This window comes from Pararge aegeria, chromosome 20, assembly GCF_905163445.1.
Source record: "Pararge aegeria chromosome 20, ilParAegt1.1, whole genome shotgun sequence".
Taxonomy (NCBI): Eukaryota; Metazoa; Arthropoda; class Insecta; order Lepidoptera; family Nymphalidae; genus Pararge; species Pararge aegeria.
This window is the reverse complement of record NC_053199.1, coordinates 12,378,679-12,394,875: the sequence shown is the minus strand read 5'-3', so window position 1 is coordinate 12,394,875 and position 16,197 is coordinate 12,378,679. Positions and strand designations below refer to the sequence as shown.

The 16,197-nt window shown below is 35.0% G+C and overlaps 3 protein-coding genes across 3 annotated transcripts; 1 reads left to right on the top strand and 2 right to left on the bottom strand.

Moving 5' to 3' along the window:
* Positions 1-971: 971 nt before the first annotated feature.
* Positions 972-2,989, bottom strand: LOC120632592. Its single transcript, XM_039902517.1, has one exon. It carries the CDS (start codon positions 2,940-2,942, stop codon positions 1,140-1,142), a length of 1,803 nt encoding a protein of 600 aa, XP_039758451.1. The 5' UTR covers positions 2,943-2,989; the 3' UTR covers positions 972-1,139.
* Positions 2,990-7,146: 4,157 nt separating this feature from the next.
* LOC120632787 (pre-mRNA-splicing factor RBM22) lies at positions 7,147-10,961 on the bottom strand. Its single transcript, XM_039902796.1, has 7 exons — positions 10,730-10,961; positions 10,589-10,642; positions 10,019-10,512; positions 9,279-9,452; positions 8,491-8,633; positions 7,864-7,979; positions 7,147-7,487 (listed from the first exon to the last, which is right to left on the bottom strand). The coding sequence occupies exons 1-7, from the start codon at positions 10,781-10,783 to the stop codon at positions 7,308-7,310; spliced, it is 1,215 nt and encodes a 404-aa protein (XP_039758730.1). The 5' UTR covers positions 10,784-10,961; the 3' UTR covers positions 7,147-7,307.
* Positions 10,962-11,778: 817 nt separating this feature from the next.
* On the top strand, positions 11,779-15,955 carry LOC120632589 (WD repeat-containing protein 61-like). The gene is made up of 7 exons (XM_039902512.1): positions 11,779-11,941; positions 12,017-12,141; positions 12,507-12,673; positions 12,960-13,195; positions 14,089-14,276; positions 14,910-15,081; positions 15,757-15,955. Exons 1-7 carry the CDS (start codon positions 11,924-11,926, stop codon positions 15,844-15,846), a joined length of 996 nt encoding a protein of 331 aa, XP_039758446.1. The 5' UTR covers positions 11,779-11,923; the 3' UTR covers positions 15,847-15,955.
* The last annotated feature ends 242 nt before the right edge of the window (positions 15,956-16,197 follow it).

Below are 16,197 nucleotides of genomic sequence, written 5' to 3'. Positions count from 1 at the left end.
AAAGTGTCCGTCCTTTTTCATCAGTATGCTAAAAGGCATTAAATGTTCGATAATAAACCTCCGAAAAAGGAATATAAGTAACGAAATATCTTTATTTTTTAAACACTAAAAAAATATTGATCGATTTAAAAAACGGACACTCACTCTGCTAGACTTAACTTCATATCTTATACTTTTTTGATCTTAGTAGACATAGCGTAACAAAGATGTAACTTTTTATAATCTGTTTTCAATTTTTCGCTAACTTTAGAAAGGCAACATTAAACTATTATAAATTTCATCGAAACTAAAAGCGCATTACATAATTATTTATACGGCCGCCATGTCGTACGGCTGTGTTTACTATATATAATTTAAACGAATATACTATTTGTTTTCTTAAACTAGGTCCCACATAGTAACGGGTGACAAAATCTAATTAGGTTTTGATTATGGCAACACGCGTCTTGATACATTGCTATTAGAATCAAAAGGCTTTAAAATAAAGGCGTAAAGGCGATCGAAAACAAGTTGCACGAAAAGTGGTTTCTGACGGGTGTTGCCAGCTCAGAACTTTATAAAGTGATCGATGTTCTTAAATAAAATCCTCGATGACCCACTTATATTTTGTACCATTCGCCTATCCGCAACTGAAAAATACTAAATAAATCATGACCCAAGAGGCATAGATGATTTCGAGGGAAGTGCTTCGTAAAAGAATGAAATTTTCAATATGGTTATTGCTTAACCTGTGTTTGCCAAACTTAATCTGCCAGCTGTTATGCAGTGGGAATGTTTAACCCGCCGCCAATGACGTGAAAAATATTACGCGGCCAATGACGTCGGGTCATCATTACCCGAACTTTAGACGGTAAATTTACAGTATCTTTAAATGAACTGATAATTTCTAGTAACCATTTTAGAAATTAAGGTTTTTTGAGTAAATGACAGAATAATAAAAAATGTATTAAATTTAACGACTTAAATATTTATTGACTTTTTAAAAAACGCATGCAAAATCAACCTGAAAAACATAACTTGCATAGTATGTTATTTTTTTATTATTAAACCTAAACATTATAAAGAACTAACAATTTTATATGCTAATACAGAGATCACAAAAAGTAAGTAAGTAAGTAAAAGTAAAAGTAAGTATAAAATCAGTCCTCCGATTCCTCATTTATGGACATGGAGTTGCTGCAATTTTCGCAGTATGAAATCAAATGTTCTGGGCAGATATAAATGTGGCAAGCATGACAAGTATGCGTTGTTTTTTTATCCTTTTTAGATGGGCATATCTGACATCTTCTACGTGCTCCTGGAATTTTCTGAGGTGGTTCTATGGTAGGTTCGTTAGTGAAATCTGCGATCCTTTTGCGTAATTGTCGAGGTAAATTCACATGTGCTCTTCGGATTTGTAAATGGTCCTGAATCAAACTGAGTGCCAAGTTTTTTATGAAATGTCGCCGTTTTATGCGTGTGTTATCATTGTTAGCCCGATATATTATATTTGCATTGATTCCTGAAATATTCAGCATTGCAAAGAATATCGTCAGCGGCCATCTCTTAGAGTTTCTGCTCACATTATATGTAGCACAAAGCTCGTCTGCTACGTCCACTCCGCTTTTGGTAGAGTTATAAAAAGTTATTACTTCAGGCTTCTGCTTCACACCTGTAGATTCATCGATTTTGTTATCATGGTGCAAGCTTGACATCAAAAGGACCACTTTGTTTTTCTTTGGGATGTGAGAGACCAGTGTAATATTTTTTTGAAATCCGAAAGTTGACGAGTGTAACTCTTTTCCGCGCGTCGTTATAAATCCAGGTGGAATTTGTTTTTTGTTCTTGCGTAAGGTACCGACTGAAGTCAACTTGTGTTCATTTAGTAGATGAGACACCAATTCGTAGCTAGTGAACCAATTATCAAAAGTAAGATTACGGTGAGTTTTGGAGACAGGTGACACAATACGATTCACCACGTCTAAGGGTTTGTTGCTAACAGAAAAGGGTCCGTCAGGCTGCTTACCAGCGTATATCTCCAGGTTGGTGATATAGAATACTTTGGAGTCCACTAAGGCAAATATCTTGATGCCATATTTAGCTGGTTTCGATGGTATATATTGCCGAAATTTGCAACGCCCTCTAAATGCCACTAACATTTCATCAATAGTGCAAGTTTCTCCCGGAGAGTACATTTTCTTACACTGCTCTACAAATTTTTCGAAAATTTCACGCACTGGTGCCAAATTATCAAGGTTTTGTCTTTCAGCGCGTGTAGACTTGTCATCAAATCGCAGAGAGCTTTGTATAAAGTAAAATCTTTGTACAGACATGGTAAGTCTAAAAACTTCAACACCAGAACCATCTGCTTGCCACAAATCCTCCAAATTCTGTCTATTAGAACGATAAAATCCGGCCATAAACAACAGCCCAATAAACGCTTTCAGTTCACTTATTTCCACTTCATTCATGTATCTACGTTGAGAAATATCTTCACACTGTGCTCTTCTTTCTTGTATATGCAAATTTGTATATTCTTGTATTTTATGCAGCATATCGTGAGTCAGGAATAAATTCCAGCATTCTTGCACAGTCTTGGCTTCTTGAGCAACTGATTTTACGCCAGGAGGCTCACATATAATATTTTCAGATCTTCTGCGTACATTCGGTCGTGGCGGTGCTTTTTGCCAAATAGTCCCGTCCCTTCCTTTGAAGTGTTGCCGTTGTCGATTTTGTAAGGTCAAAAGGTTGACATCATCTGAGTCCGCACCTGTGTCATCTGAGGACTCTGAGCCCGTATCTGTATTGTTAGCATCCTGTTCAGTATCGCTACTTTGGCTGCGTTCAGATACATGGTCATCCACTTCGACGTCTGAACCTGGATATGGATCACGATCATTTTCATCGGAGTCCGATTCTTCCAAAATCGCCAATATTCTCTCTGGATGATCCCTCAACGCCATTTTTGTCAAATATCTAAAAAACGTAAGAAAAATTAACAATAACTTAAAATAAAGAAATTTAAATATGTTACGAAAACACCACGCCAGCGATGACGCTGGGTCATACTTACCCGTTTCGCCGCAACACACGTGTATCTCGTTGCGCAGGCGGCGTCGCACTGAGTACCACACTGCTACAGGTAGAGGGGGGGTATATCTCCAGCTACACGAAAAGTCAATTACACCGCGAGTGTTGAAAATTTTTTACGAAGGTATACAATCACCTCGGGTCAATATGACCCAGCGTCATTGGCGCCGGGTTAAGAAGTTCATATTTATGAATTTTAATGTTGGATTAAATTGAACTGGCAAGCTAGAATTAATTTACAATAATTAAACTTAATAACACGTAGTAACAGATCAGATTAGAGTTGTGATTTTTTGCCTCTTTCAGGCTTATAAGTTTATGAAATTAGTGGGGTAAATAGGAATACTGTGCCTACATAGAACATAGTACATACTTCTAGTACTTCTAGTCATATATATGAAAAAAGTAGCAGCAACTGAATATGGTTTTTAATAAGTTGTAGGCATGTATACAGTTTTTTTGCAGATAAATGCCAAAAGGGATACAGCTTAAATAAATGATCATCATTATGATCGCCTGTCAGCTACCATTTGTTCTACATGCCTCTTTTGCCCTCTCCTATAAGAGAGGAGGGCCGTACGCTGCAGTGGGATTTATATGGTTTAAAGGAGCGTGATGAAGATGTACTAATGCGATAGAACCACCTTACAAAACTTTCCTCTTTTGTCAAGCACCCCTCGAAATTGTTCTACGCCCTCTTGGTACATAAATACTAAATAAATTACTTAGGTACTTCACCTAGCTATGAAGCACGCTATTTAGTTAATGCTAGTTATAACCACGAGCTTATGGACGCTTTAAACTTCATGTCATTTTACATTTTCATACGCACCGATGCACCAACCGGTTCGCCGAAATGTAGAATACTATTTTCAATATGTATGTGTACCTTAATTAACTAAAAGGCATGAAATATCTTGACTTGCTATTCGTTTTTAGCTTAAAAAATCAACGTTATAGACAGATTGAAATAAAAAAGCCATTTAAATATGATTTTTGTAAATTAGGCTTAAAAGCACTATGTAATTTTTGAAGCTTTCTAAAGTTAATAATGTTGTTAAATTAAATTTTTCTAACTTGTCTTATAATGAAAGCAATCTTTTCATGACTTCTTAGTGTAAAGTATTTTTTTTTAATAAAACGTACTTGCGGTAACGTATAACACACTTGTTGCGTAAAGGCCGCTCTAACAGTATATTTAAACAACACAGCGTTTGTGTTTGCCGCACTCGCAGAACGCCGGAAAAACACGCCCAGCGTGTTCGGCCGCATCCTTGTAGGTACATTTATTTTAACACGCCTAGCGTGTTCGAGCCGCACACGCGTTACGTAGTTTTCAAACACAAACGTTGTGTTTTCAGCAGCCAACGTGTTAATATGAAAAAACAAGAACGATGAAATAAATAAAGAGATTTTCTTTAGGTTAGTGTGTTTTTCATTATTTTCTTAACAATTTAAAAATTAAATTTACACTAAAAAGTAACAAAACGTTTGTAATTATAAGACAGGTAAGAAAAAAAACACAATACGCAATAAATACGACAATATTTTTGTTAGCAAATTCTTATGGTCAGTAATTAGGACAATCCATTTGAAGTTTATTCCTCGGGCGAAATGTAAATAATAACGGGTTAAAATTTGAAGTACTTCACGATTTCGTTGATGTCCCATTATGAAATTATGGTGTTATTGTGAATTTATATTTGTATAATCGGACTCTTTAATTAATTAAATTGAATCTTAGGTGTTGCCCCGACTTGACCGTAATGTAGATGCACAAGATTTGGACCGTTTAAGCTCTGCTCAAACGGGTAACCCGTTTGGGACGTTGGATGGGAATCGCTCGTGCCGATTGGCAGCTGCACAAGTAAATTTTATCACTTGTGAGTGAATATAATCGGGGGATAAAATTTTTGTCTCCTGAAAGTAAGTCGCGGAAAGTTAAGAGGCCAAGAGAGCCTAAATCACCTCGGTTTGAACAGTGCAATGTATGAAATAGCTATAAGATGACAAAAAATAAACAAAATGTTTAATATTAGACTAGACGTACAGTTTGTTAACCTCCCCAGGGCCGGATTCTATAGTGACATTAAAATGTAGTTTGAAACTTATCTGGCCCGGTTTTACGGTCGCTGTTGCAGCATGTGAAATTGGTGCTTGTACTTTAAACGTTAGTTGCCGTGGTGTCATTTGAATAACACAATTTAATTCAGTCATAAATTTTTTGTTTGAATACATTTTTACTAACTGATTTTAGATATCAGATACTTTAATGTCATAGAGAATCCAAGGTACCAGGGCGATTGTGATTATAAATCTAAATAAAGTGATTTATCTACTCCTGCCTCTTTTAATCTGATTGATTTCGATGAGGGGATTTCATAGTATACGGCTTAGTCATGTGACCCAACAATTAATAATTGTAAAAAATAAAACCACTGGCGTGCATAAAGTATTTGTAATAATTACCTTCAATGGACGTTGGCAAGTAGTGCAAGTTGGTAAGACCAAGCCTGTGAACCCCCGGCTCTTTGCATTAAATTTTATCTTTAATTTGTTAATGCAAATTTAAACGCTGTTTTATATTGGTACCAACAATAGTTATTCCAACGGCTCTTATATGAAGCCTCTTGACTCTAATGCCCGTTTTCACTAACGACTAAGTCTACGTAACCTAACTAAGTAATAAGGCAAAGCCTAAATAATGTAATGTCTAACCTATATTCCTTGTTATAGATCTACCATGACCAACAGTTAAAATAAAAAAAAAGTCTCCCTCAAATCATTAGGCATTCGATTAAGACGATTCCCGGGTTTAGTAAAAACAGGCATTAGGATCAAGCGAAGTACAAACCATTGAATACCATCGTAGTTACAGAGAGTAGACAAACAATTAGTTCACTATTGAATCACTGCTAACACCCCTGCTATAAATCCTGTCGACGCCCATGCCCTCAGCCTATAAAATAACTATTTCAGAAACTGGCACAAGCTATAATTTTATGAAAATGTATAAAATAAAATTGAAAAGTATTGCTACCTACACTTTTTTCGTAGAGAACACAGAAGGATATAAGTACTTTAAGACATGTAAGTTAAAGATGCATGCTCCGAATTGACACCGATGTCTTATTGTCTCTATGGAATGCACGCTACTGGTTATTTTTTTCAAACGCACGATTAAATTTTGCGTATAACTCAAAACACAGTAAACTATTATTGTAATTATGCCACATGTGTCCTTTGTAAGGTCATGTACATATAAACTGACATTACGAATGAAGAAAAATTGTGCAAGAGAGATAGCAATTTAAGACATGTAAGTTAAAGATGCATGCTCCGAATTGTCACCGATGTCTTATTGTCTCTATGGAATGCACGCTACTGGTTATTTTTTTCAAACACACGATTAAATTTTGCGTATAACTCAAAACACAGTAAACTATTATTGTAATTATGCCACATGTGTCCTTTGTAAGGTCATGTACATAAAAACTGACATTACGAATGAAGAAAAATTGTGCAAGAGAGATAGCAATAAATTTGTAGGCATGCGACCGAGACTTAACATATTATACTTGATAAATGTTTACCTTTAATTAGGCGTGCAGAGTTTAATAACTATTCATGTATCTGGGCCTAGTATTATTGTAAGTTATTGTGAGACCGTCCTTACCCAGATAATGGTAAGCGAAGGTGTAGTTATACCTAAATATTTAACTGTTTTGTAACGATTAAGTCATGTTATGAACTTATAATTAATATTAAATATAGTTTCCGAATAACCGTGTTTTATTAATTTATCCTTGGAGTGGTTTTACTTTTTTTATAACTATTTATGATTGATGTTCGAAAGGCGAGATGTTGATAAAAAAACTGTTAAACTAAGCGGGCTTTTTCTTAATCCAGATCATAATTCATATTTAATAAAAGTTTTATCTGTATAGATGTGTAAAAAACATCAATACATCCGCGAAAACTTTCATACTTATAATATTAGTAGGAGAAGATAAATGATTATGTGCCTGTTGAATAGACAATCTTTAATTACAGGTGTAAAAATATTAAAATGCCATATTATGTTATGTATTTATTTGTTTTCTTTTAATAATTATAACTCGATAGTTCGTCAACTTCATTATTATTTATCTAGCGAACATGTGTAGGCTTTCGCACCAAAGTTCGTAACAAGTACGTTTCGACTGCGAGTTCGGGCCTCATGTAGAAAACAGCATGTGCTAGGTCTGCGGTGCGGATGCATGCGCGTGCGCCCCCAGCCGGGCGGGGTCTTGGCTGGGGTAGTGCAGCGCGGGCGGGGGCGGTATGGGGGGCGCCACTCCGCCCCATGCGCCCCACGCCGGGCCCGCGTAGTGGTGCAGGTTGAAGAAGTCGTTGGGTCTGTTCGGTGGGGGCGGCATCTGGGGATAAAAAATATTAAGTTAATGAAAGTTTCAGAAATTTTAACTGGCTTATGTGATGGCACTTGCGTACCTCAATAACAAAGTAAATATTTCCTTATTAACATCATCATCCCATTAAAATGGGATTAGTTCAGACATGCTGTGTCAAACATACGCACAAGTGTGCCATGGATTGAACTTTTTAAGTTATCAATTGCAGTTATCACCATCACTAACATTAGTGTAACAGGTTAAATGAATGAAGGCTTCATAAGTGCCTGTGATAAGGTCTACATGAATAAAACATTTTTGAATTTTAATTTGACTTATTATGAGTGAAGCCAGGGGCAAAAGCCAATAAGAAGGTGAAATATAAAATGAAATAATACTTTACCTGTGGTGGGAAGGGATGCAAGAAAGCGGGCGGTGGCGGTGGCAAAGTCCCCGGCAGCCCAGGAACAGGCTCCAATGCTGGCAAGGTTTCACTCTTGTCATTGGGACCTTGACGACCTGCAACATATCAATGACGTAGTAGTAACACGCGATTTCTTGAAATAATGAATATACTTTTATTGCACACCACAAAATGTACAAAAAAAAAAAAGTATAACAAAAAAACGTATACAATTTGGCGGCCTTATCGCTTCATAGCGATTTCTTCCAGGCAACCAATGGCGAAGATACAAAACGGGTACAGAAAATAGTTAGGTGGTGCATTTATACATATACCCATAAAATAAATATTTTTGAATTTGAATTTTACTTGATTTCTTCTACTGATAAAAAAATTTGAGAGGCGCCAGCGCCTACATTCCTGGCGTTATGTACGATAGTTTGAAATACTTTTTTACACAAATAACTTAATTCCATATCAAGATTCGGGCGGCAATCTTCGGAATAGAAATTCGGAATCTTCAAAAATAATACCTTTGTCTATGCACCCGATTAACGTATGTCTGCCTTAGTGCAATTATTGTTTGTTTACTTATCATGAATAAAGAAAACTTCAAAATCATATTACCTTGAGATTTCCCCCATTTAATTGTGAGTCTCTTGCCTCCTATAACCAGCCTATTGAAGGTCTTTTCAGCAGCATGTTCTGAGGCACTGCGTGTTGTGTACTGCACGAAGGCACATTGGGCCCTCGGCACAAGAGTCAACGACCTATGGGTAATACAAAAACATTATCAATCAATTTTGTTTTTTAATTTCTTAACTTAAACATTGGGTTAAAAGTGTCACAACTAAGTGGCACAGTGTTACCTCCATATCTAGCAAGTCAGGTAGACAATTGGTGCCACAAAACTAAACTTAATTAAATTAAAACATTTAAAACAAGTGCTTCTCCGAGCATGGGTGCATGGGTAAGAATAATATATATTAATAAATTGAAACACTTCTCTTTTTTCCTGATTCTGTGCTTTGGCAGGTGGGCAAGCAAATCCCATATCAGTAGACATAATCAGGGAATAAAATATTTGTCTCCCGCCTGTGAGAACTGCACTGGGGACACAGGATGAAAAAGACAGTAATACTTCTGATCTGTTAATTTAGTTTAGTTTAGGGATTTGTATACAACAGTACACACTAATATAATTTAAAACACAAATCCAAAAATACTTGAATTAATAGGCAGGTAGGTATATACGGATATACCCATATCACATCTCTTCCTGGAGGGCTAGGCAGAAAACAATTATCTCCCTGGGGAAAGGATAAAAATGTATCTTCTCCCACAGCTTTATCAACTCTCAGAGCACTGGCCCACAAATTATTAATCAATCAAGGATCCCTGAAATATATACATACCTTATCTCTCCATACTGATAGAAATGGCCTCTCAACTCCTCTTCAGTGATATTCTCAGGCAGGTTGCCTATATAGAGGGTGGTTACAGTGCGGTCTTCAGGGGGAGGCAAGGCGGGCATGGCGGCCGCACGTCGCATCAGCTTCTCAGCTACAGGGTCATTTACACCATAGTATCTGTTGAAAGGAAGAAGTCAGACACAGGTTTAGTAATGATAACAATAGATCAGCAACTATCATATATTCGTAATGAGAATATTCATTTCTATAGGGGTTTGTTTATTAATTATTTTCTGTGTGTCATGTCTGTGCATGTAAGTTACATTAAATTTATAGATGTTTTAAATATTATTTGTTATACTTGAAATATTGCATGGTTACATAAAGCACAGGATTAATATTTATAGGGCATTGTGTAAAATGTAGTTAATGTAGTTATAGTTCATATATTTTAAGATTTATTTATATTTTTTATTTTAATTAGAATTAAATTAATTTATAAGAATAGGCAGCTGTAGTAGACATTTCTGTGGCAATAGGGCAATAGGGTTTCAGCTGAAAATCGAAAATCAGGGCTGCATGCTTATTTGCCTGCCTTTAACTATGCTGTGCCGCACATTACTTCTATTACATACTTTAACAGCACTTCTGTTAAAGTATGTAATAGAAGTGTCTAGTAGCATATTTTGATATTGGTTTTGGATATTGAACAAAACCAAACCTAAAATGAAATTCATATGTACCTGTCCCTTATGTTCTGGTCTGCTAATGGATCATCTGGATCTGTAGGCTTCTCGTGCCTGTATGGACATTCCTCTCCTCTCCTACACTCCCCTTTCACCCAAAATGAGCACACATGTGGTCTATTCCTCTTGTAGTAAGGAGCAGTTCTTGCCAATCGCACAAGAAGATCGGATGCTCCCTTTGATTTCAAAGCCATGTTGCTTGGTTGTGTGGCGTCAAACTTGGACATTTGACTATCTAAATTCTGTATATAATATTCCTTATTAACTTCATTGCGAGGTAGATCATCTTGTATTTTAAGAGCAGCGTCTCTAACTTGTATGGGCAGCCCATACTCAAGGTCAAGGAGACACGTTTGGCAAACGTTTTTGAGCTTGGAACACGTTTGACAAATCTCAGTTTTTTTGAAACGCATCCGAGCGCCTGGACACCAGCGAAAGACGGTGAACGGACGACAACATATTTTACATTCCTTGCCATACTTTTCTTTGGTCTGGAAAAGAAAAAAGGCTATATATAGTCGTTATTTTAGGTTGGCTAATAATACGAAATATTTCATTACAACATACCATACGAATGTAAGGGTTATCCCCAAGACATGTCTGGCATAAAATCGGGAAGTCCTGGAAAAGTTGAATGAATAGTTAGAACGTACCATCAAGGTATATATTATAATCATTAATTATAAGGCAACTGTTGTATTAACTTACTGAATCCTCCCAATTTTGACGATTGTACGTGTTTGTTGATTTGGACACAGCCATTGCTAGGTTTGTTTTATGGCATCTACTAAACCCAACGTAACCCACGGAATCTTGAGTCAATTATATTTAAGCTAATCTTAATACAAAAATATCTTAAATTAAGCTTTACAAGTAAGACAAATCGCCACAAATTAAATAATTACACTTCACTCAAAGCGTAGGTACTTTTAACTCAACGCCATTTTAAACCATAGAGACAGAGTAGAATACAGATATTTTGAACCACAGATTATGGAGGGTAGAGGTAAGGAGAGTCATCTTATATGGGAGAAAAGTTGAAAAAGTGTCCAGTGTATGCGCTAAATAACAGTTCAAAAATCCTCCACAATGGCGCTGGTGGATGCACAGGGTATGGTATGAATGTAGCAATCGTAGATGAATTGAAGTATGCCGAGTTAAAAAATTTAATGTCATTATCGACTAAAGTAGTTAATTATTGAGAATTTCAACAACTTACGTTGTACAAAATATTGTGGTAAATATAACCTTACTTCCTTGTATCTCCATACTTCCTTGTTTATTTTTCAAGCCTACTCTAACAATATTTATATTTGGCGCTTCTTTTAAGAGTTACCCTGATGCAAATGTGGCGCCGTCCTAATTTAATACATTTTGACGACACTTTTTCATATACACAGATGACTCTCCTTACCTCTACCCTCCATACCACAGATAAAGGTTTATACAGCACAGATACTATAATTGTATATGTGTCTAATTAAAAACAAGTAACTGTATACTCTTTTGTATTTCATTTTTGACTAAAAACTACTATTGCGAAACGAAATTATAATTTATACAACTTTTTTTTCTTTACTAACCAACAGTCTTCGTTCTTCCAGTCACTCGCCGTAGACAGCAATTAACTCAGTATAAATCCAGAATTAATCTTGGGCAGGCTGTTTGTATTTTCATTGGTCTAATGTCATCTGTAATCTGTTACGCTGACTGACAGCTGACTGCTGACTGGTCTGGCGTCTGATATTAAATCTGTATTCTTTGCATTGTTTTGATTTTTGTTCAGCGGCTGCCTCTTAAATATTTTAATTATTTTATTATTGTGTGTTTTTGAAACTGATCCAATAATATCCAATAATCCTACTGCTCTTATTATTTAACACGCATAACTCTCTCTTCGCTATGTCTATAACAACACTGGTAAATAATCACAGAGCTCTACTGAGATTATCCTTACAGAATTGGGTAACTCAGTTTTTTCTATTTATTTCTCAGTATTATTTGCAACTCAAGAAAGAAAATGCTCATGATGATGCGATTTGGTGTTGTAGCTGGAGTCAAATTAACCACGAGAAGAATAAAGAAGTGAGTGAGAACCCTGAAAATGTTGAAAACTCACAGTACGTTATAACCTCTCTTTATTTTGCTTTATTAATGTCTCACTGCTTCTCATAGGAGAAATAGTGTATAAGACCACTTGCTTAATTTAAGGAGTTTAAAATATTGCTTGTATTAACAGTGAAGTATAACATTGTGAGAAACCTGCATGCCTCAGAGATGCCTATAACTTACACGAAGGTGTGTGAAGTCTACCAATCTGCACCTTGCTAGCTTGGTGGACTATAACACAAACCCTCCTTTGCCCTGTTAGTGGGTTGATTATGATGATGAGACCACTTGCACACAGTTAGTACTCAAATGAACTCATGTAATCACAAGTGATATATTATATAAATTTAATTAGTTTGTAAGTTTCTTCTTGTAGAGATTCCAATCACTCCCAAGAACCACCAGAGAACTATATTATAACTGCGGGATTGGATGATATTATCAAAGTATGGCAATTAGAAAATGGAAAGTTGGAAATTAAACATCAGCTGGAAGGGCACTCTTTGGGTGTCATTTCAGTGGTAGTTAGTCGCGATGGTAAAAGTAAGTACCTTTTTGAATTATTCCATACTCATTACTAATGGGATTGTTTTACATATAAAGGTCTAAACCCGAACTGTGATCACTTTGTCCTCTTGACAAGTCTACTAACAACTAATGTGTGCTATTGGCAAGAAAGGTAAGGAGGAGTCATTAGTAGGAATTATTGTACCCTACTTATAGTATAAAATTAAACAGTTTGTATTTTTGAACATGCATATCTCAAAGAAACTGCTGTACCTTAAGATTCTTATTGATTAACATAATTTATTAATCAATCCATTTTCAGCCCTAGCTAGTAGCTCTCAAGATTCTTCACTAATATTATGGGATATAGCATCAGGAGAGAAAATAAAAACCATGGAAACAGAAAACATAGATGTGTGGACTCTAGACTTTTCCCCCGATGGCAAGCATGTAATATCTGGTAGTAATGCTGGCAAAATTTTAATATTCAGTGTAGAAAGTGGCAAGGAGGAACAAACCTTGGACACAAGAGGAAAATTCACACTTAGTGTAGCTTATGTAAGTATTACATATTTTTAAAATAAGTTATTCTCATTTTGAATATAATAATGAGATCTTGAGTTGGTAAATGGTTGAAATCACTGTTCAATTACATTACCAACACAGACTAATACTATGTCTGGTTGAGGATGTTATATTAGGTCTATCATAATTTGCAACAAAATCCCAAATATTATCCCAGAAGAAAGGAAAGAAACTATATTTAAGCAAAACTGAAAAATTGACTTGTTTAAAATAGTTTTTATGACATCTTAATAACATTGTAACTGACCTCAAATCATAATTCTATAACTGATTAAACTAATTGTAAATCAAATTTAAACTTATCTTTTAAGTTTAAAACATTTTTTAATATTTTGTACCTTAACTTTAAATAAAATAATATATATTTGTTGTATGTTTTTAATTATTTTAAGTTAAGATTTGCATGCCTTTAAATGGGCTAAAACATTGTTCTGTATAATTTTTGTAACATCTATAATTTCACATGTTTTTTGCAAATAAATGTTTATGATTATGATTATTTAACCATAATCAATTTATTAAAATCCTCCGGCAGCGAGGCGTCACATAATCACATATGTATGTATATGAATGCTATTAATAAACAATAGAAAAAACTTAAATCTGCAACATTCAATAAATCTGTGTTGTGTAGTCTATAATAGTTTTTCCTTTTTTTTTTGTTTTTCTGAAAAATGAGGTGTACAAATAAAGTATAAATAAATATTCTTTTTTTTTTCTTAATATGTTTATATTAAAGTTAATTAAGCAATACATAAACAGAAAATAAAGGGGCTGTGGAGTAAAGCAAGACTTGTCAATTTAATATAGCTTAAGGATTTGTATGGAACAGAATTATCACCAAGGAATCTTGTACATTTTTACAGAGTCCAGATGGGAAATACATAGCAAGTGGAGCATTAGATGGCATTATCAATATCTTTGATGTGGCGCAAGGAAAGCTTGTACATACTCTCGAAGGACACGCCATGCCTATCAGAAGCCTATGCTTCTCTCCAGACTCGCAGCTTTTATTGACTGCTTCAGATGACGGACATATGAAACTTTATGATGTGTAAGCTATTTTTATTATAATTATATTTTATAGTAGACAACAGTTTTAGCTGGTGAGATGCACCTATCATTTCCTATGCTTTGTGTCCTTTTGATTTTTGTCTAGTATATTCTTGAACTAATTCTGTGATACTGCAGTCAAGGCATTCCACAAGATCACAGCTTATATAGGCAAATGATACTAAATTAGTAGTAAAAAATAGCTTTCCCACATATAGTATATAACTTGTTCTGTCAGTTCTTCCTTATTTTCATTTTTCAAAATCCTGCCAGTCGGAGCTACTCGAGGAGTGAATTTATCTATCCAGTTTTCAACACATTGAAAGTATATAATCTTCTTAGTTTTTCAATGTGTTGCAAAGCTATGAATTATTATTACTTATTGAACAACACCATAGACTTAGACATCATTTTATAGTTTTTTAAGAGTATAAAGTAGACTTTAACAGTATATCTACTTATAAGTGCCTAAGCACACTTATTTTTTCTTCGTATGGTTTATTAAGTATAAGTTTTGTCAAGCTTTATATCTTTTACTTATTTATGATGTGTGTTGTGATACATTTTATACCTATAAAATACTCCAGTGTTAAAACTTTTAAAAGTAATACAAAATTTTGTGTTTTTTTTATAGGGTACACGCTAATTTGGCCGGTACATTATCCGGACATGCGTCTTGGGTGTTATCAGTAGCATTTTCACCAGACGGCAAACGATTTGTTTCCAGCAGTTCCGATAGAACTGTGCGTGTTTGGGATTTGGAGAGCATGGAATGTCAACATGTATTTAAAGAACATACTGATCAGGTATAAAAATGACATATCATAGACTCAAGTTTTTTTTTTTTACTAAAGTAAGAATGTTTAATACAAATAAGTCTCCAAAATAAACGGAATAACGTCGGCACGGTTGTTCAGTGTTTTATCATCTGCAGCCCATTAACTTCCCAATACTAGGCACATGACGAATATCATAGGAGAGACAGTTTTATAGCAAAGGCCCGCCACGCTGCTCCAATGCGGGTTGGTGGGCTATAGTGTTGTATCACTTCATGATATTTGAAATATGCTGTTAGTTGAAGAGTGACAAAACATTGCATACCTAACTACTCCGCCTTTATGCCACGCTTATTTGTAAGGCCAAAATTTGTTTAACAAACTACAGTCAAAATAGTATTCCACCATTTATCAGCATTCCCTGTTAGGTCGATATGATTATGTATTTAACGTATTTAAAGTGGCGCATATGACAGTTACGGAATAACGTAACGACGTAAAAAAAAAAACCTTGAGCTTGGTATTAAATTCACATCTCATGATTTAGAAAGTATGTTATTTATTCACGAAAAGATAATAACTTTTAAGTTGGATAATAGATTCTACTCTTTGACATATACTTAGGCCTTTAGAGGGGAGTCTCAAATAGTTAAAAACAGCATTTATGTACCTAACTCATTCTTATTTTGTTAACCTTATTTTCAGGTTTGGGGTGTGAAATTTAATGCAGAAAGCAATAAAATTATATCAGTATCTGAAGACAAAACTCTCAATATATATGACTGCCCATTATAACTTATCAGTGATATTTTTAATATATATTAAAATATTATAGGTATTAACTCGTGTTCAATTATTTGATTGAAATTCTTGTTCATAAAATAAAGTGACAATTATTTTCGAAGCTCCTTTCTCCAATCATTCTTCAATCCATATCTTATGTAGACCTCATAGTAGTGCAACATTTAAAAGTGTGCAGGTTGTTCAAATGATTATTATTTATTATGATATGATGGTAAGAATTGGAAAAACCGCAATATCACTCAAAAGTCAAGCACGAAGGATTATTAGTAGCCTTCGTGCTGGATTGTTTAACGACTTGCCGTAGTTAACGCTCAAGCACACAACGAAAGAACGAAAAATCGT